The 21,246-nt window shown below is 38.6% G+C and overlaps 1 protein-coding gene across 1 annotated transcript in view; it reads right to left on the bottom strand.

The window, feature by feature from the left end:
• Positions 1 to 21,246, bottom strand: part of ARHGAP15 (Rho GTPase activating protein 15) — a 621,527-nt gene that overhangs the window by 50,432 nt on the left and 549,849 nt on the right. Inside the window, exon 13 of the mRNA XM_060151513.1 lies at positions 8,337 to 8,442. Coding sequence (XP_060007496.1) covers positions 8,337 to 8,442 — 106 coding nt within the window. The remainder of the gene's footprint in view (positions 1 to 8,336; positions 8,443 to 21,246) is intronic.

The following is a 21,246-nucleotide window of genomic DNA, read 5'->3' on the forward strand; positions in this document are numbered from 1 at the left end:
CCTCTAGCGTTGCCCTCCTTATAAACACAAATCACATCACCTCATCTGCCTGCTTCAGACCTTTCAGTGATTTACCTAACATCCACAGAATGAATTTCAAACTCCTTAAGCAAAGCATATGATGTTCATCACAATTTAGCTCTAGTTTACTACATTCTGGGCTTATGTCCTGTCACCTCTTTCATGTTTCCTAATTCATCATTCCAGAGGAGTCAGCATGTCTTTACCACACTGTGGTTCTCCTTCTTCCTGCCTCTTTATACGCAGTCTTCCCTCTGCCTGTAGCAGGCCTTTGTCTGCCAAACTGACCTCCTTAAAGATAGCCATGTCTTCTCCTCTGGGAGGCATTCTTTGGTTTCTCTAGGCTAAATTTCAGCTCCTGCTTGGTGCTCTCATACTGTCTTGTGATATCTCACCACATTTATTATAATTGTTTATTAATTTATCTACCCTGGGAAACTATAGGATAAGTGAGGGTAGGAATCTTTTTTATGCCTCTGGTATCTAGGTGAAAGGTCAGTAAACTGTTTCTGTAAAGGGCTGGATAATAAATATTTTTGTGCAACTTGTTACAGCTATTTAATTCTTGCCGCTGTAGCATGAAAGCAGCCATTGGCAATACATAAACATATAGGTGTGCGTGTGTGTTTCCCAATAAAACTTTGTTGATAAAAGTAGGCAGCAGGCTGGATGTGGCCCATGGCCATAGGTTGCCAACCTGTGATCTGGTCCAGTGCCTGGCGTACAGTAGGCACTCATTTAAGACTTCCTAAAGGAATGGGTGGATAGGACTTCACAGTTAACAAATATTTTCTCAAGTGTGAATTTATTTGACCCATTTCACATATAGGCAAAAGGGAGGGTTAGAGGCATGAAAGGTTTTCCTAATGTTGTACAGTTTCTAAGGGCTGAGGTTGGGACTTGAGCCTATGTCTTCTGATTCCAAATCCTTGGTTCTTTCCATTAGGTGAAAGGCCAAGATTCACAGTGGAGAAGGGTGAGGCAAATTAAAAAATTTACCTCTTATGAGGGAAATACCCCCATAAGGTGAGCCACCGCTAACAATAGAGAAGACAGTGATAAATGGTCAGTAGCCATTTTAAGTTTTGTTTTGTTTTTTATTATTCAGTGGTTACTGTTAACATTCAAATGTTAAATCAAAAGATCTAAAGTAATTTCACTCCCATCTTAAAAACCTTATCTCCCAAAGCCTTCCTCTAGAACAAGGATCCACCACTGGAAGGATCATTGAACTTAGTCCCCAGCTCACAAACCTTATAAATCCCATGCCAAGATGTCTCCTAAGTAGATGACATTTTAATGATTACTACAGGGAGTTGGGAACTATTGCTTCATCCTCACTATCAGAGTAATTAATTTTCTTAACTACAGGCCAAATTCTGCCACGGGAGTCCAGTTGAGAAATTTCAGGCCCATAGGAAGTACATTAGCTCTTCAAAGTGATTAGGGTGCCATTTCAAACACACAAGCAAAGGAGCTATTAGGCTTCTGGCTTATTTCAAACAACTTGCAGCCCCTGTTTCTCAGGGAAAAAAAAAAAAAAAAAGAAAGAGAAAAAGGGAAAATAACAATTTGCTAAGGTTCTTTATTTTCCAGTAAAAACACCCATGGCCTGCAAGTCATTGGATATCAGGTATTGTGGCTGGGTGAGAGACCAAAGTGTACAGAAAAAGGGTGGAATGCCAGAAGGCAGCACAGAAAAACACAGCCTGCTCCAAAGCACCCCAGAGCTGAGCCTTCAGAGGCCTGACGGGAGGCAGAGCCTCACCAGCCATTGCTCTTGACCAGAGAGAAGGGTGCGGGCTCGTGGGCTTTCCAGTCCCTCTCTGGCCATGTCTCACCCCCCTCCCCACAAAATATCAGAAACGCTCACAATGCCATTTTAAAGACAGAGTGGATGAATTATTTCCTCACCATTGTTTCCTCATACAACCCCTATATTTCTAAGTCATCATCATTTGAGTTGCCTCTGACATGCTTTTGTAGAGTATTTATTTAACATCCATGAAGACCACAGAGAAGCTTTAAATATCGGTTTACTCTCACAAAATAGCCACAGCTCAACAGTTTCGCCTTTCAATGAGGCATTCAACTGGCATGCTTCCATGAGACTTGTCTATTCACCTTGGAATTCTATGAACAGCTGGACGATTTTCTTAGCGTCACTGCTCTCCTTTCAGCCTATTTTACAAAGTGCAAGTCTCCTATAAGAATGTTTATTTGCATCTAAAATCTGCAGCAAATATATTCTTCCAAGGCTATTTTTGAAAATCAACGAACGACATTATTTTATGTCACCTCTAAAAGCCACCCATCTCTAAGACATTTTGACTTTCTCTGGACAATATATACCTATGTGGGAATTGAATGCTCTTTTATATCCTCCCCCCCCCCCACCATCAAACATTTGAGATTGTTTTGGCTTCCAAAACGCATGCCACAAAGTAAATCTGCATAACAAGTTCAATTTAGCTGGGGGAAAAATATTTTTGTATTTATCCTCTAAGTTTTCTGTAATTCTCATGTATTACTTTTATCCCGGAAATAAAAATGTGAGAAAAGACTTCAGCAATAGCTAGGACAGCTTACTTATAGGAACGGCAACAGGAATTCTAGAACTTGAAAAGGTCAGTGTCCATTCTAGGTGGATATGTAGCTGATAAAATTCTAGGAGTGTTTACACTGGGGATTTGAGGCATAGGGTAAGGCCCTACCAGCTCCAAATTATCTCACTTACCAGGCTTCCACATGGCCAGTGTGCTGTTCTGCCTGGTAGGAAATTCTCACTGTGAGAACCATTCTGATAAGTTAGACAACAAGAAGAGAACCGTCCCTAGGAAACTGCTGTGATGGGAGGCTCTGGGCAGGAAGCAGAGGAGGACCTGTGTCCTTCTCCAGCGTTCCCACGCCTGCCTAGAAGTCAAGCGGACCAGACTTTCTTATCAGCAAGCTACAACTCTGAAGGTGAAAATAGTTGGATTTGAGAACACGGGACAAGATTCAGATCAGGTTGATGGAGAGCTGGCGACAGTACAGAATTGGGCAGGGGAATTCACACAGGGACTGGGCAACACATGGAGGCGTCACGTGGTTTGTCGAACATGTGAAAACAGCCTCACTGGGACTAGGGGAAACTGGCTGAGTCAGGCCAGTATAGCAACTCAGGTTTTGGCAAAAGATTCTGTGGTGGGGTAAAGAATTTTCTGGAAGCCAGGAAATTTGGCAACCCAGCCTCTGCAATTCTTCCTATATTTATTTCATTAGAAATAATTTTACATTTCTCTCCCTATAAAAATAAGACATGTTGATGTCTGATGCTTAACTAGAACCAACTATGTGCTAGGTATTGTGCTGGACTCTTTAAAAGGATTATTCCTTTACTCCTCACCAGAGAAATAGGTCCTATTATGATCCCTGTTTTGCAGATGAGAAGAAGGAAGCTTAGAGTTAGGTCAGTTCTAAGTTACATGCCCAGTAAGTGGCAGGCCCAAGGCTCACATTCAATTCTGCTTAACTCCAAAGCCTGTTCTCTTTACCGGTTCTCTTAACCTCAATATCTCTTTCTATCCCATTGTTAGGAGAGGAAAAGAAACACACAAAGAAAAAAAAAACTTTCGGGCTTCCCTGGTGGCGCAGTGGTTGAGAATCTGCCTACCAATGCAGGGGACATGGGTTCGAGCCTTGGTCCGGGAAGATCCCACATGCCGCGGAGCAACTGGGCCCGTGAGCCACAATTACTGAGCCTGCGCGTCTGGAGCCTGTGCTCCGCAGAGAACAAGAGAGGCAGCGGTAGTGAGAGGCCCGCGCACCGCGATGAAGAGTGGCCCCCGCTTGCCACAACTAGAGAAAGCCCTCGCACAGAAACGAAGACCCAACACAGCCATAAATAAATAAATAAATTAAAAAAAAAACTTTCATTGTTCAACAACTCTAAGAAATATTAACATCTCAGCAAATAGCTTTACAGTCTTTTCTAGATGCACAACTTTCCCACATATTTATACTTTCCTTAAATATATAAAATATTGTATTCCTGACTTTATTTAACTTAATACAAGCATTTCCCTAATTAAGAAAACAATTAGCTGTGAACCACATTTTATGAAGCTCATATGATGTACCATGTTCTATATAACCTTCCCCTATCACTGAACACTTAGGTTGTTTCCAAGTTTCTACCAGTGAAAATAGTAAAATTTTATCTGCATAAAGTGGCCTCATCCCCCAGCATTACTTAGGATAGGGTCCTAGCAATTAAGATGATTGGCTCAAGAGGCATGAAGATTGGAAAGGTTTTCATTCTTGAGCTATATTACATATGTGGCTTCATACCATGCTGGTTGGAACATCCCCACCAGCAGATCTAGAGGGCTTGATTCAATTCACACCTGACAAAATGGGGTTTACTTTATTTCATTAGTCTTCTATACCCTCATCTTAATCTTCCTCTTTCCCCTGTCTGCATTTCAAAACAGAGAAAAAAGTGCACCCTTCTAAACACTGTCTCCTTTTGCTTTTTAACTTGCTACCAGAGGAACTATTTTTACAATTACTCAGCACTGAAACCGCAGACTTATTCCCATGGCTGACTGGATAAGGGGGATAAAGAAATGAGAGAAATAAAAATTGTATGGAATTTTCCTTTGAAAAGTCTCAGTATTTGGACCATTGCTTTCCATTTTATGTTCATCACTCCAAACCAACTACAACTCCCATGTGGCCTCTTAGGTTTTTTTTCTCCTTCTATCTCGTTCACCCTGCACTCTATTGTCAGAATACTCTTTCATAAACACAGAGCACATCATGCAAATGTCCAGCAGATAAAGTCTCAATGGTCCTCTATTTCTTATATAACCTCTTTGCCTGGCTCTCAACGTCCAACCACTACCCATCAGCAAGCAACCCTTATCTTTCTAGGTCTTCCTTCCCATTAACTTCATCTTCACTTTGCCTGCCTGCCTTTCCAAAGAAGCAGGCTGAAGGAACATGCATTCGACACTTATATTTTAACAGAGATAGAACTTGCCATTTATATGATGATTCAGAGCTGTCACAGGACCTTCCAGTGCTTATCACTGTAATGTCAATTGGTGAAAGTGCCTATTAATAAAGGTTTCTGGCTGATGGCATTTTGAGATGATAGTGTATTCTGAATTCCTGGTCTCAATCTATCACAGCAGAAGCACATACTTCACCTTGACTTTGATCGAGAATGAGGACTCTGGACTCTGAGACTATTCAGTCTGTGCAGCTATTGTGTAATCTTATGCTTAATATAATCACAATCCTTTAAAAATTCTGGCTTTTGTGGACAGCACTTGCATCCACCTTCTAGCCCAACTGTGCTGTATTAAGCTTTCTCAGCTGGTAGTTGCTCTGCTTTCAAGGGAATGTTTAACTCAGAGCTTTGCAAAAATGGACTTCTATTCTGTTGGCTACAGAGTACAACGCAGGTCAAGTGGAATTTTTGGCACTTCATTACATTCCCTGACCCTCACTAAACAAACTTCAAAATATATATATATTTGCAGCAATTTGGAATAAACACTACATACAAGTGTTGATGGTAGATTTTCTGAAGAACTACCAAATGCATCAAGACTAAGGAAAACATTCTAATGATTCTTTCAAAGATGAATACATTTAAATTCTCGTTAAACAATCTTCTTATTTAGCCTTCTCAAGCTTTGATGACATGCCACGATTGGCTGTTTATCAAAAACTTAACAAGAAATGCTTAACAAGATATAATCATGTGCACACACTTCTGCATAATTAAACCCCGTTTATAAATCATTGCAGGGTGGAATATGGTCACACCACTCCAGAAAGGCGGGTGGCTAGCAAATAACACTTTTTTCTCCATCTGTAATGAAAAATCTTATCATGTGAATGCTGTGAAGGTGACATAATCATCTGATCTTAAATCTTAGTTAAAAACATCTATTTCCATCTCAACTGAAAGTTCTAACAAAATTAGGAAATTAATTTAGATATAAGAAACATGATCAGGCACTAATTGTTAATACTGGGATTGTTGGCATGAAGGTGGAAGATTCTCATCCTTTGAAGGTTTTTAATTGGATAGATTCTCATCTGTGTGTGTTTTTTTCAAAGTAGGATTTAGCTGATTCTCAGTTTCTTCATTTTATAGCTGTTCTTTCAGTTGGAAAAAAAAAAGGAATAATTGAGACTGAGTAATGGATATTTCTCTAGATCTCTGAGACTAGGTATTGCACAGCATTAAAGAGTACACTTTTCCATTTGTTTTACGACTTTGTCCAGTTAAAGTTACTGAGATAAGCACTCCAGTATTTACTTGTAACTTGAAACCCCTTTCATGGTGGGTCTGGATCCTAAGGGAAAAGAATTAACATTTGAGGAATGCTTACCTTGTGCCAGGCTTTTTATATGCATTATCTCATTTAATTCTCATAACCACAAGATACGGTTGATATTATTTAATCTGATTTTATGTGCTTGAGATCATGAAGGGAGTATAAAGTATAGAACAAGAATTTGACTCTAGCTTTCTCTCTTTATTTTTTTGAAGCCCAAGATCCTTTCACTTAACCACACTGGGTTTCCCACTGAAGCCAGTAATGTGGAGGTGACAAAAAGGGGCATTCTAACAATAAGGGATGTTCTGAACTTTGACATAGGTTCCTCTGTGGGAGTAAAATAAGTAAGAAGCAAATATGATGAATTAGATTGAAACATGTTCCCTAACGCAGTGCCCGGTGAAGTGAATTATGGACCATCCATACCATGGAGTACTATGCCATGAAATGGAAAGCTGTCCGTGAGTTGCAAAACAGTAGAAGAACAATATGTGCAGAATGATATACTCTAATGCAATAAACAACCACACAGAGGTATGTATGTCCTTAGGAACAGGTCTGGAAGGGTAGATACAAAAATGTTAGTTGCTTCTGCTCAGCAGGCTAAGAGTGACTAGTAGGCAAATTTGACTTACATGCACGACAGTTGCTTAAATTTTGTGTGTGTGCAATTCTGCACATTACATTTACAATTAAAAATCATGTAGTGGATGAGTTGAATAAGCTGTAGGAATGACTCAACCTAAGGCATGGGTGATTAAAGAGATTTAATCTCACAAAAGCAAAACGGCCCAATCTATTTGAAACTCTGTCAGGCTTCAACATTACTATATGCATATGGTGAAAGCTACAACCTCATCACTTGTATTGCACTTTGCATTATCTGAAGAAGGTGTTAACAGAAGGCAAATGAGGAACAGTCATTTCAAACTTAACACGTCCAGAATGAAGTTCTCCAGTCGGCTCTTCCTATTCAGCCCGTTCCTCCTCCAGTTTTACCCATCCGTGCCGCACTACCATTTCTCCACTTGCCCAAACCCAAACCCTAACAGGCACACTTAATTTCTCCTTTCCCTTCCCCACTGCACCCCAACCATCAGCAAATACAACCTGATCCATCATCAAAATACCTCTTTAAGGCCTCCACTGAAGTCACCATTACTTCTTGCCTGGACTACTATGGTCTCCTCCGTATAGGTTTCCCTGCTTTCACTTTTGCAAATCATTCTCCACCTGTCAGCCAGGGTGATCTTGTATATCCCTCAATTTAGCACTCTTTATGGCTCTTCACTGTATTTAGAATGGAATTCCACTCTCTCACTGTGGCCCACGAGAACCTATGTGATCTTACACTGGTCCAACATCTTTGACCTCAACTCCACCACCATGCCCCTTGTCCATTAGGCTCTAGCCCGCCTGGCCTGCTTTCTGCTTTGCAAATACATCAAGCTCTGTGCGGCCTCTGGGTCTTTACACTGTCTTTTTTTCTTCCAGAAATACTCTTCTTTTAGCTGTTTACATGGATGGCACCTTATCAATGTGAATCAATGTCTTACAGACGAAGGAATTGGATATCAGAGAGTTTAAGTAACTTATTTGTGGTCATCACTCTTGGTACGTGGTGAGGCTAGGTTTTGAACTCATGTCTGAATCATTTCAGGCTCTTGCCATTATACTAAATAACAAAGTAAACCCAGCCCATCCCAGGGCTCTGGCTACAGTTCTGACAATCAATCAGCAAACATCTACTTGTTGAAAAGCCAGAAAAAAGAAAGTATTTTAAAAGTTCCTTTTGTAGGTTCCCCTTCCTACCTCTAGTACATTCCCCAGCTTCTGCAGGAAGACGCAGATCAGCTGGAGAGGGAAATCTGAGATCGATGCATTCGGAAACTCTTGTATTAGAGATTTGAAATTAAATATTGCTCATTTAGGAAATGAGACTGTGACAGAACAACCAGAAACTTTGCAACTTACTTAGTTAGGTGTCCAAAGAGGACTTTCATGGTGTCACGATTTGGTGGAGGGAGTTTTTGTACAAGAGACTTTATAGTTTCAATTCTTGTGTTATTGTCTTGCTTTTCTGGAAAAAAAAAAAGAAATTAAAAAGGAAGGTTAGAAAAGAATGATATTTCTTAGGTGCATGAGGGAATTTTCTTAGGAGAATTCTGAACTAAGTCTGAGCAACTTAAAGTTCTAATTAGCAGCCAAAGGGAATAGTTATACTTGAAATCAGGATCATGAAGTTTCTTTATTTTGACTCTGAATTAGATCATGGGAAAATGAAAGCAGCAACAGTGTGGCTCTGACACGATCTTCTTATTAAGATCAGGTATTACATCCGTTTTCATAAATGCTTTACTATTTTACAAGTTGTGGCAGGGTAAATAATGGCCTTCCAAAGATGTCTTTGTCCTAATCTCTGGAACCTGTGAATGTTACCTTCCATGGAAAAAGGGACTTTGCAAATGTGATTAAATTAGGGATTCTGAGATGGGGAGATTATTCTGGATTATCTGGGAGGCCCAATGTAATCACAAAGGTGGCTAAGAGGGAAGCAGGAGTGTCAGAGTCGGAGAGAGAGGGGATATGACAATGAAAACGAAAGGAGATTTGGCTATGTGATAAAGGACCATGGGCCAAGGAGTAAAGAGAGCCTCTAAAAACCAGAAAAGCTGAGGGAAGAGAGCCTCCAGAAGGGACACGGGCCTGCCAGCACCTTGATTTTTGCCCAGTGAAACTGACTTCACACTTCTGGCCTTCAGGAACGTAAGATAATAAATTCTTATGGTTTGAAGCCACTGAGTTTGTGACAATTTGTTACAGCAACAATATAAAACAAACACACAAGGACATATATTCTCATTCAATAACCAACATTCTATTATTTTGCTTGATTTTGTGGAGAAGTAAAGAATTTTTAAAATTAGTTCTATGCTATCTTTTCTCCCTAATACATTTTGCTTTTGCTGTAAAACAAAAAAGTGCAAATAAATTTGAAAGCATAATACTTATTCATATACATTTTGTTTTATTTTTTAATTTGTATTTTTTATTGATTTTTAATTTTTTGGTCATATACATTTTAAAAAAATAGGAAGTTGTTCAAAACTACATACCATATTGGTTGTTTTCCTTCATTTTGTTTCTTTTTGCCTTTCTGGGCATGGGTGGCATGAGAAGAACTGAGTTACTTAGTACACTAGAGAATTTATCTTACCATAGTTTTAACCAGGACCCAGAATTATAATTACTTCTCAAACTTAAACTCCTTAGATACACTGACTCAGGTGCCTTTCCTTTCTATACTTTAACTTCTAGCACAGAGCTCCTGATGATTCTAAAGAGGCCACTGCTGGAAAAGATGATAGATAAGAGAATAATATGTAAGGCACCCACCCACGCAATATCCATTCTCTTCTTCTTTAGCTAGACAATCCTGCTGTTGAAGGGATGGCCACATCCTTCATCCTAGCTTCCTTGCTTGGCAGCTGGAATGACCGTATGACAGAGTCCAGCCAATGAGAAGGCAAAGTGTTATGTGGGACTTCCGGGGAGGCTGTGTGCAGGAGGCTAATTTATCTTTGTGGTCCTTTGGCCTTTCTGCTCCTCACAATGTAGATGGCATGGTTGTGCCATGAGATGACCTTGAGAACTGAGGCTATGCAGAGTGGGACACACAGTATAAAGAGTTTCCCTGAATCTGTGAGCAGTCAGACCAGTCCTGCACTGTTGGTCTCTGAGTTTCTTTAACATAATAAGTCCTTGTGTACTGAAGCCTTTGAAGGTGGGTCTCTAAACCAAACGTACTTCCTAATACAGTGTGCTTCCAAAAGCCCAGTTCATAATCACCTGTTATTAGGTATATAAACTTTATACAGTGGGGCAAGAAAGAGTTAGTGTAGAAACTGGCAGGGTGTTTTGATTTTTTTTTAAATACACTTTTGCAAAAGAAACTTTTTATAAGGAATTACAGGAAAATATCCTGCAGAAGATAGTATTTGGCTAAAGTAGGGTGGGGGCAGTCTTCCTAGTAGAACTCTGCTTGGAAGCGTTTCTTCTTCTTCCTGAAACCACAGAGGTCTATAAATAATGCCTCCCACAGTCTGAGCTTTCAAAACTGCACTTACTCTTAGAAGAGTTCCGGAATAATATGGATTGGACAACTGCAAATGAAAGAGACAAAGGGGAGAGAAAAAGAGAGAGAAAAACAGAAAAGCCAGTTGCAACATCACAGCAGACAGCAGATCTAATCTTTCTGCCAAAGGGTAGAAAGCCACCTTGTAGCTTAATGGTGGTAAGACAATGTGATGCTTCACAGGACCAGTTGGAGCCTATAGGATATGAGAAACTCAGAAAAAGAAGGAAAACAAAGTCAATAAAGATGAGAGTGAAATTGGTACAGTACATTCAGGACAGAGCACTTCGGGATACTTGGATACCTTGTATCTAGCCATCTGAAGCTAATGCAACACACCAATGATCATATACATAAACAGGTACATATACATACATTTATATATTTATGAGATGGGTATATTCTGCATAGTTTGGCATGATGCTAGTAGTTGAATTTACCTAAGGATCTGCTGAACTACTTGATTCAAGCAATTAAGATGAAATTAGGAGAGGAGGGAAAGGAAGGAGAGGATACCTTTCTAATTTCACTGAAGTCTCTGGCCATGGTTATGATTAGGTCAATGTCAGAGTCTCCAAAAATGGGATCTGTTGACATTGAGGACTATAGGAGTAGTGGCCATAATCTAAGCCTGACAGACAATAAATGGAGAGTGGTCTAAATGGCTATATCCAGCAAACCTCAGTTTTAGGGAAATATGCCCCAGTCTGGGTAGGTTTAAGAAAGGCTGGCGTTGCTTAACTGGAAATACTTGAATGTGCAAGGTCACTGCCATGGTGCCTGGGCAGGAATTAAAACTTTAGTTTGTCTGTTTAACCACTAGGTAAAAGAATTATGACCTTCCCTAGACAAAGTCCCTGTTCTATGTTCCATTGCACTTAGGACATTCTATGTAGATAACATTCTGCATGATATTTTCATGGCTTGAAAGCCATTCAATTTTTCCTATTAAACTGAGAATTCTCCCATAAACTGAGGCGGCTCTTATACTGGTATATAGTGGGTTAAATGAATAAAGAAAGAATTAGTGAACAAAGGAAAGACATGAACACAGATTGGAACAGACAGACCTTGGTTTGAATTCTGTAACAGCTTTTTATTAGCTGTGTGGTCTTGGACAAGTTTCTTATTTTCTTTGAAAAATGTCTGAGGCCAATTTTATGGATTGAACAAGATAGTATGTAATGAACCTAACGATGACTAGTAAAAAGTAGGTACTCCATAAGTGTTCACCCCCGCCCCCCCGCCACCTTTTTTGAGGCCCATGCTGGGTATGGTTCACCTTTTATCTTCAGCAATGAGCATACTACCTGGTTGCAGTGAGCGTTCAAAATGTAGTTTCTAATACTTGAACTGAGTTGGTGCCAGTGGGTGACGATACACTTGCTATGGTAGCCTGACATTTTACAGCACACTAAATAACTTGTGGTGGGCAGAGAGACTGATTGATGAGCAGCTCAGTTCCATGCAAGAATTCTTATAAAAGTACATGGTGGTTCCCATATCTGCTTGTAAGAAACATCCTACACGAAGAATACTTTATAGAAACATTTTTCTCTCTTCCTCTGCTTTCATACATAATTGAGGAACTGGAATGAATGGTGGTATATACATATTTGTGGCTGGGTTACACTTAAGTAGTGGAGGGGGTACTGGACAATGGCTTAGAGAGGGCTGAAATATTATCAAGGAGGAGTAATTTATTGTTCTTACAACATAATCAGAACAAAATCTTTGAAAAGGTTATAGGAAAGCAGTGGTTTCCCCTTCAAATCAATACCATACCCACTCTTCCATAGCTTGTAAAATCAGGAAATAACACAAACACTTCTAAGTAGAGGAACATCTAAAAATACAATTGGATACATTAAAATCAAAATGACACCTTTTCTGATCTGGTTTATTGATGTGTCATATTAGGAGTTGGAATCAGCATACATAATACAGCAGTGGTTAATGAGCTAAGATTCAGACACAGTTTACTACAGATGCGTCAACTGTCTTCAACTGATTCAGTGAGCATCTGAAAGACAGCATTTTCTATTAATATTTCTCCTTCAGCATATGGTTTCTCATTCTTGTGAAGTATTGAGAGTTCCGAGAAGACTTTGAGATATCTCTGACTCTTTTACATTATGTCTAAAAGGGGGGAAATGAACCTTTTCTACATGGAGAATTAGAGAACCTCTTAGGTAAACTGTATACTAAGAGACTTATACAAAATCTTGCCAGTCATTAAAAAAAACCTCCATGATTCTTTCCTTTTTCACTCACATTTGCTCCTACCTTCATTCCCTTATAATTTATTTTTGTATCTACTCAATGTTCTCTAATACGTCCGTTTTAGTTCCCACCCAGATCCCAATAGCCTCTCCAATCTCTGAGCTCTGAACCCACATTGCATACAAAATCTTTCTGTAGTGCTTCATTCTTGCTACCCAATAGTAGCAGAAATGTCTATGTAAAAATATGCACAGTGTACATGTACATATTGAGATAGTAAACTGTTTTTTACTAACGCCTATTCCTCACTCACCTGGCCCCATATTCTCAAACTACATTAAACTCTTTTGTAAATGAGCTTCTTCAAAAAAAACTCCAGGCCAGTTAGAGAAGTAACAGCTCCTACACGATGTGAAATAGCCTTTAATGTTATGGTAAGGATGTGGCTTTACAGTTTTCCTCTGATTCATGGTTTTGAGGACACATTTTTAAAAATATGGTTTATGATGCATTTGCATTTATCTGCATGAAATGTTGCTACTAAAACAAGGACATTTACAACCGAATGCCTTTTTCTGCAGAGATAAGAGAAAGTTATACAACGATGGAAAGAGTTCTGTGCAGTGCAAAACCCTGGACCTGGTGACCCCTGGACACTTTTCCGGCCTTATCATCTATGCATTTGTTATTCTTAACTTATTTATAGTCACATGTTAAATCATATTTCAAAATTTATTCTGCTTTGTTATGTAGGTTCACCCAGGGGAAGAAAAGACCAGATTCTCCCAGTAACCAATGTATCAGTAGTACTATTCTTTCTATTTGTCTGTAATTCTTAAAGGACAACTGTACCCCTTTGTTTTGAGGAGGTCAGCAATATCACAGCTGTTCTGCTTCTGAAAGTTACTCTGGAATGTATAGTGCATCCTGTATGAAAAAAATGGTAGTCACTTATATGTCAGGGCTATATTTGGAAGAAAGCAGTTTAGTTTCTACTCATTTTCTATTCTTTGTATCATCACCATTTCAGAATTCAGTTAGAGACTGTCCTGGCTTACAGGAGGAATGATTATCTTCAGAGAACATTTTATTTTTTTAGTGTACCATACAACTGGATGCAAATCTTTGAGGACATGATTTTTAATTATAAAATTTGAATTGGGTGTTGAGGAATCATCCAAGGCATGACAACAATCGCTTGATAACTTTCTTTAAATAATTTACGTTGAATTCAGGGAGGAACACTGGGGGGGAGGGGAGCAAATTCAAGACTTACAAATGGATACAAATAGAGACTTTAAATCCCTGTTATAAATTAAGAGAAGTGCTATATCATGAAGGAGTCTGAAAGTACTAAGTTAGAATTCTTGCTCTGCAGTTATGATTTGGGACAAGTTGCTTGAATTTCGATGCTTCCAGTTCCTTATTTAAACGCGCACACGCACAACCCATTTGTTGAATTAAATGTTTCAATGTACATAAATGTACATATTATAAGTGCTTATTGAATGTAAGTACCCTTCCCATTAAAATCTTTCTTTTGAATCATCCTATCTGCCCTGACACGTGATTGTTCATAGTTCAAGGCCATTTCCCAAATCATATGAAGCCATAAATACTTAGAATGCTGTCCATTATGAAAGAGTGTTTGGTTCTAATTCATAAGTAGACATAGTGTATTATAAATAGATGTGCCATTGCATCATAAAAAGGAAGAACAATGGACTTCAGGCTAATCTGGAGTTGGCAATTGGCAATTTTTCAAGAGTCTGCTCCCCTCGCCCCATCCAAACTGAAGAGCCATTTTTTATTTTTAGTTAAAAGGAAGACACATTCTTAATGTCTGCAGTTACCTGGTAAGTTTGATTTTAGGTACTGATAATCTATGTCAAGGCAGTTCAACTTGAGAACACAGGGCAGGAAAGATGCAGCCGGAACTGAATCTACTTTCTCTAGTAGGGATCACCTGCATATTAGATCTAATCCCCTCACTGGTACACCACATTTCTGTTGTATTCTTTGTTTCTACTTCCAGGAGATATTAATGTGCTGTCTGATTTTTGAACAATTTTTCCCTTTTAGGAAGGATTTTAAAAATAACTCTCCATAGCTAATAAATGTCAGTAACAAAAATTCTCTGGCCAACTGACTGACATAAGTCCATGGATTCCTCAACCTGTGAGGAAAGTTTCAGCATCCTGGCCAGTTTTGCATCATTTCCAGAGGCCATTTCTGGTCCTTGTGCAGGTGGAGCTAGGCCATCTACAGCATGCTGTTAGGGGCAAACTTAGTTTTGTTAAGGCTGACTTCTGTTTCTTTTCACCTCTACTCCTAGTCTCTGGCAATACCAACTAGAAAATTATTGAAAAGAAAAAAATACCTTTTTGTTAAATAATTTTTAGAGTATTAAACATATATATGTACACACGGTTGAAGAAAAAAATGTTTATTAAGACCAACGTGCAGCGTGTGGCAAACACAAAGTTGATCCCTATCTACTGTCATTTTATAGCCTAGAGGGGCAGATAAGATACAACATGTGTCCCAGAGATGTTTAAACTTAAGACATATCATTATATAGTTATCAGTGGAGTTTGTATCTTTCTTTTGACTGAAGGAATCCTCTAAGATAATTGTTAAACTTAAAATGCTTCTTGGGTGTTAGTTCCTTATACCAAAAAATTCAAAATAATTGAGAAATGCAATTAATACCAAGTCACAAATGTAAAATTTTTTCTAATCGATTTCTGAAGGTCTTCGAATCATTATCCTTAACTTCTTTGTATATCCCCAAATACATTCAAGAAAGTAATTTAATCACCTTTTCTTTTTCATGTGACTGTATCTATGTTATCCTAGGGACTTCTGGTGTATTGACCTCACACTGAGGGCAAGTTTGGAAAATGTATTCAAGTTTTAGGCTCTAAGTAACTTTTAATAACTTGTATTATTGCTTTAGTGCAATCAATTTGGGGATGGTAACATTTTCTAAAATTCACCAACCTGGAACTGTCTCTTAAAACAAATTTCCTCAGTTTTGCAGCAATGCCGCTCTTTGTCTGAATCAAAGAGTAAGGTAGTGGCAGCAATCTTCACAGGAAAAGCATGATCGTAGTATCCTCGCTAAAATTTCTTGTTTTCAAAGTAATTTTGCAAGTGTCATGGTGGCCAAGCACATTTCTGTAACTTACAAATGATACTAATTCATCCTCAGGTGAGAGTGTGTGCTGAGAAAATAAAGCTCACTAGTTTATTTAGTTCTCCTTTGAGAATTTTCTTTAAACTATATTTATCCGTGCATATCTGGTTTTATAAGCCTTTAAAAAAAAAACAGGCTTATCGTTTTGAGACATTTGACATCTTTCTAACCATAAACCAGTAATTCTTTTCAAATACTCAAGTAGCTATTTACATTAAGCATTATCTTTGTACATTTTCATGAGGGTGGCAATCCTACAAATACTTTTCCAGATTTAAAGTTTTAATGTGTCTACCTCTTTCCACTGGTAGACAAATTAAATTTATAGGGGATTAAAAAAAAATCACACTTGAAAACAACTAGGATCTGTCGCACAATTAAGAAAAATGTGAACGAAGAAATATTTTTCCCTGTCTTTTGGGTTAAAAATATTTTTTGAAGAAGCATATTCAACTTTATCCATAACTATTCATTTGGAACAAAACACCTCTCAAGAGGAGACAGTGGTTAGTATGAGGTGAACTGTTTCTCCAGCCAGTTCATTCGACATGGCTGCACAGTGACATTGAGAGCAGGGGAGAGTTAACAGCACAAGCATCAAACTCCTTTAAGAAATGGGGAATAAAATAATTGTATGATTCAGCTTTTTTTTTTTTTTTAATTGTGAGAGTATTGTAAAAGAAGAAAAACAGGCAACATGTGGTAACTTTAGTCAGCATTTCTGAACTGGGAATGATAAACACCTCTGCCTGGCTCTGGCATTTATCAGGACTGAGATATTATTACCACATAGAGTCACAGCATGGTTACCGTTATCATCGGAAAAAAGAGCCAGCTAATCTTAATGGTTTGTAAAGCCGTTACCTGCACTGGTCTGACATTTATCATGATCATTTTACCACATGGGTCCTACATAGCAAAGGTCTTTTATCTGGAAGGGACATCACTATGAATTATTATTTGCAGCTAGGTAGAAAATTGTATGTTGTAGATACCTTTTCTCATTATAAATCACATAGTCACATTTCACCGTTTCCCCCAGAAAGTTGCTGAGCCCAGGTTTTTTGCCACAGCTTGCTTTCCTCTCCCTCTCTCTCTTTCTTTATGGTTTCTTGAAATTATTAGCCACCTTTTTCATTAACATCCTTAACATAATCTTTGAAGAATCACACACATATGGACATACTTTCAGTAGAGTTAGGGGACTTTCCTCTACATCCTATAAAGGGACTGCACAGTCCTTTAGAAATTGAAGTTGATAAACTGTCCACTTTTTTTAATGCTTATTCTCTCTTCCATCTTGGGGGCCGGAGTTTTCTCTCTTCTTGACCTTGTCAATAGAATATTTACCAGTAGATTAGATGAAATTTCTGATGCTTGATTTGTAATACTCAAAACACGTATGCCATTTGTTGCCTGAAATCCTTTGCTTGGAAATGTGTTCTCATAAGGAGTACGATGTAGTTTACTTTGTTCGATTGTGAGTTTTTCCAGATTCTGTTCCAGTAAGTTACAATGAAGTCGAAGGTTCTGCCAACAGATTTGTTTAAAAAGGAGCTTAGGTTCTATCCCTAACTATCTATGTCCTAAATGACATACATTAATATATATAGAAGAAATAAGGATACTAAAAAGTATGATGTTTTTGAACCATGGGACCAGGACAGTAAAGTGAAATGCATTAATTTGACCATGGAAAATTACAATGAAAAGCCCAAATTGTTTACCATGGGGAAGAAATGAACAAATACTCTCTTTTAAAAAGATTGAGACAACTAATCTTCTGAAGGAGATATTTATATATTTTCTTCTTTCTCAAGTGTTCCATTAGGAATAAACAAACCAGAAATTCTGCACTTTTGTAATGAAGAGGGAGGAGAATTCTTTGCCATCTTTGCATTTAGGAAGAAATGTGCAAGAAGAATGTGACAATTTAAGCAAATCAAGATTGTTTCAAATGGATCACAAACAGGACTTTGCGGGATACTTTATACTAGCACGTGAAGCAGACAGTAAGTTTGAAAGGAGGATTTTCTCAATGGTCTAGTTCTGATGTGTTTTCCTATCTCTTTGTGTGCTTAAAAGAGGTTTGGATGTGGTGTTGAATATTGCTTCGACTTTTTTGCAAATGAGTTCTGGAGAAATATCCGCACATGAAGGAAAGCTGATGTGCTGTAATGCTGACAGCAGCTGGGGGGATATGAATGAAGAAACCAGATTCCCAAGCCTGGATTTAGCAAAAATAAACACCTATCATTCCATTAAAAAGTTGTGCCATTTAAAATGTTTACGGGCATTAATAGCAGACCTCTCTCCCTTTGAAAAAGCCAATATTTTTCTCAAAGAATTCCATTCTTTGAGGGGGAGATAAAAACTTGAATTTGACATGCAGTATTTTGCAATAATCTACAGTAGTTTGCCAGTCTTCCTACATTTGATTCCACATTCATGTTTGTATTATTACAAATTTCCTCCAAAGGATACAATTTCTGTTTCAGAGATTTGTGAGACGAACTTGCATAAATTTGGGGGCAGGGGGTGGAGTGGAAGATGTCGTTTGTGAAACCAACCTGTACTTTCACTGCTCAGAAAGAGAGCTGTACACACTTTGGTTAGGTCATCTAAAATTTCATTGTAAAGAGGTGGTCTAATATTCTAACACAATGTCTTACCCATCGAATGAAAGACTGCACTGATTTCAAACAAACAGACAAATAAACAAACAAGCGAGCCCTTTTATTCTTTTTTATTTCAGAATGACTCTTCCGTTCTAGCTTAACATCATTCTGCCATTATTGTCCCCCCAAAACTGTAACCTGGGAGCATTTACAATAATTAGTGAGGGGCTTTGGTGCCTGGGTTTTTTCTCCTTTTCTGGGGAACTGGGTGAATTGTTGAGTGCTAATGAAATTCGGAGACTTCTAGCAGTGGTTGAACCAGGCACGGTGCGGGCAGACGCGTTGAGCTTCCCACTGTGCTGCAGTACCAGCCTCCCCGCTGTTATGTTTACCATAGTTTTAATGTCTGTGAAAAAAATTCCTGATGCAACCGAATTATGTTATGCCCTCTTGTTTATCTAACCCCACCCTACCCCCCGAATTTAGCAGATTCCTGTTGCCCCTGCCTGTGACAGAAAGAGCCTTCTCAACTTGGTGGCCATCTTACCACGCCAATTCTCGCCACCACAATCCAGCTGCTATGCAGCCACGGCCGGAGGATCACACATGATCTATTTAGACGTTCCGGGAGGATAACACACACGCCTTGCTCTACTTATATCACCTCATAACAGATATCCTCTTCTCTACTGCGTGTGCATTTCATCGGAGGTAATGTTAAAGCACCGACATCGACAATGCTAGCTTAAACTGCAAGTGTACTTGGTGAAATGCACTGTGTCTTTAAAGAAATCTATCAAAAGACCTCAAACTATCACTGCAAACTAAATAATGTGCTCAAAGATGAAAACAACCGATCTGTGATCTGAGTTGATTTATTCTTTGTCCTTTTCTTAAAAATGGTTATCTTGAAGAAAATGACCATTCCATTCCATTGTAAATTGACAAATTCACCAAGTGTGATGTACAGTGAAGTTTTTAATGAATATTCATACAAGTCTTTCAGTCCATTAACAGGACTTAAGACAATGAGGATGCAACTCATTCCCATTTAGATAGTGGGGGGAAGGGGAATGCGGAATTAATAGCATAAACAGCACTTGGAAAAGTTTAACTTTAATGTATCAAACTCCAGGTGCCAGAGTTTGAAGAAAATAACCAATAATAGCCATTTTTAACATATTTGATGGGACTGATTATGCAATGTGCAACTCTAAATGGCTTATAGCACATTGTAGCATGGTTCCATCCCATTGGCTACAGTAGGGTGCAGGCAGATGGATGACAGTGACAGGGAGAGAAGTGCTTTTGCTTAGCCGTGCGTTAAGATGCCATCCAGAAGCTCTGTGCACTGCAGACACTTCATTAGGATGCCAGGATAATGGTAAACTACCACTCAGAGTGACACCCCATTTCCTGCTTACTGAGCGCTCCAACCTCGGCAGATGTCAACAATCTCACAGTGCTACAGAGCAGACCTAACTTTCCAGCCACTTTGACTCCAATTTTTTCCTCCTAACAGTGCCATACATTATGTGCAATATGTAATGGCAAACACCTCACTGAAAACAAAATCTGCCCAGTTCGTTATGACTGGAGTGCTTAATTTTTTTTTTTTCTTTTAAAAGATGAGGGACAGTGAGTTGGGTAAGAGAATATGTCCATTCACTATTTTAACCTCAAAATGTCTTGCTATGATTTCCATTTGCTAATCAGTTCAAAGTGTTAATTGTGTGGTGAACTCTGATTAATAGTAGTTAAACTCTGATCACAAGGGATACGTTTCTTTTAATTAATGTCCTTTTCAAAGGTAAGTGATTGTGGAATTCTTTTGTTAAAGACTGTAGACTCAGTTTTGCTATGGTTCTTAGCTGTCTGGCAAGAAAAGGCTGACCTGAGCATCTGGATGATATTTCCTCTGCAAATGTATGACTTGAGGCCATTTGCACACCTCCTTACCCGCAATTCAAGCCAATAGAAACTTTTTTTTTCCTATGGTGTAAAGTCCAAAATTCTTTTTATAAAGAACCAAGGTGTGGTTTAGACAATGAAAAAAAATCCCCCAAATGGAAAAATAATATTTTGAAATCGATCATTACGATAAATGATTGATTTACATTTTGTGATACTAAGCATATTCTTAGAAGCTCAAAGGGCCTTCCTTGCAAATGGCAAGACTAAAAATAAACATCCTCCTCTCAGGTCTGTTACCATTTCCAGGTAAAGATGCAAATGTAAAGAAGAAGTCATAGACAGAGGTCACACTCCAAGGGAGAATTTGAATGCAGACTTTCAATGTGATGTCCTTGATGCAAATCTTGACTTTTGGTTTAAAAATGGCATCTGATTGGCAACACCTAACCACCTCTTGGAACTTGTCACTAAATATGCTTGAAGACAAAGAAAAAAGACTAGAATTCTTAACCAGGGACTCACAGGCAACGTGGTGACAAAAAGTTAATAGTAATTTCCTTCAAGACAGATGGAATTTAACTGGAAAGTGGTAGCACAAGTGGGACCACTTGTGCTATTGAACTATTGAACCAGAGAGCCTGTCTTTCTCAGAGCAGATAGAAACATCCTTCTCTTTCTTTCTTCAACTCTCTGATTTCAGAATCAAAGACTCAAGGTCTGTGCCAACCAAAAACTCCCTTTCCTCAGCTGATAGTGTTGAGTACTGTGAATAGTATAGTTTCCTTCTTCCCTTCC

The sequence above is a fragment of the Lagenorhynchus albirostris genome, chromosome 6, assembly GCF_949774975.1.
Source record: "Lagenorhynchus albirostris chromosome 6, mLagAlb1.1, whole genome shotgun sequence".
NCBI classification, from domain to species: domain Eukaryota; kingdom Metazoa; phylum Chordata; class Mammalia; order Artiodactyla; family Delphinidae; genus Lagenorhynchus; species Lagenorhynchus albirostris.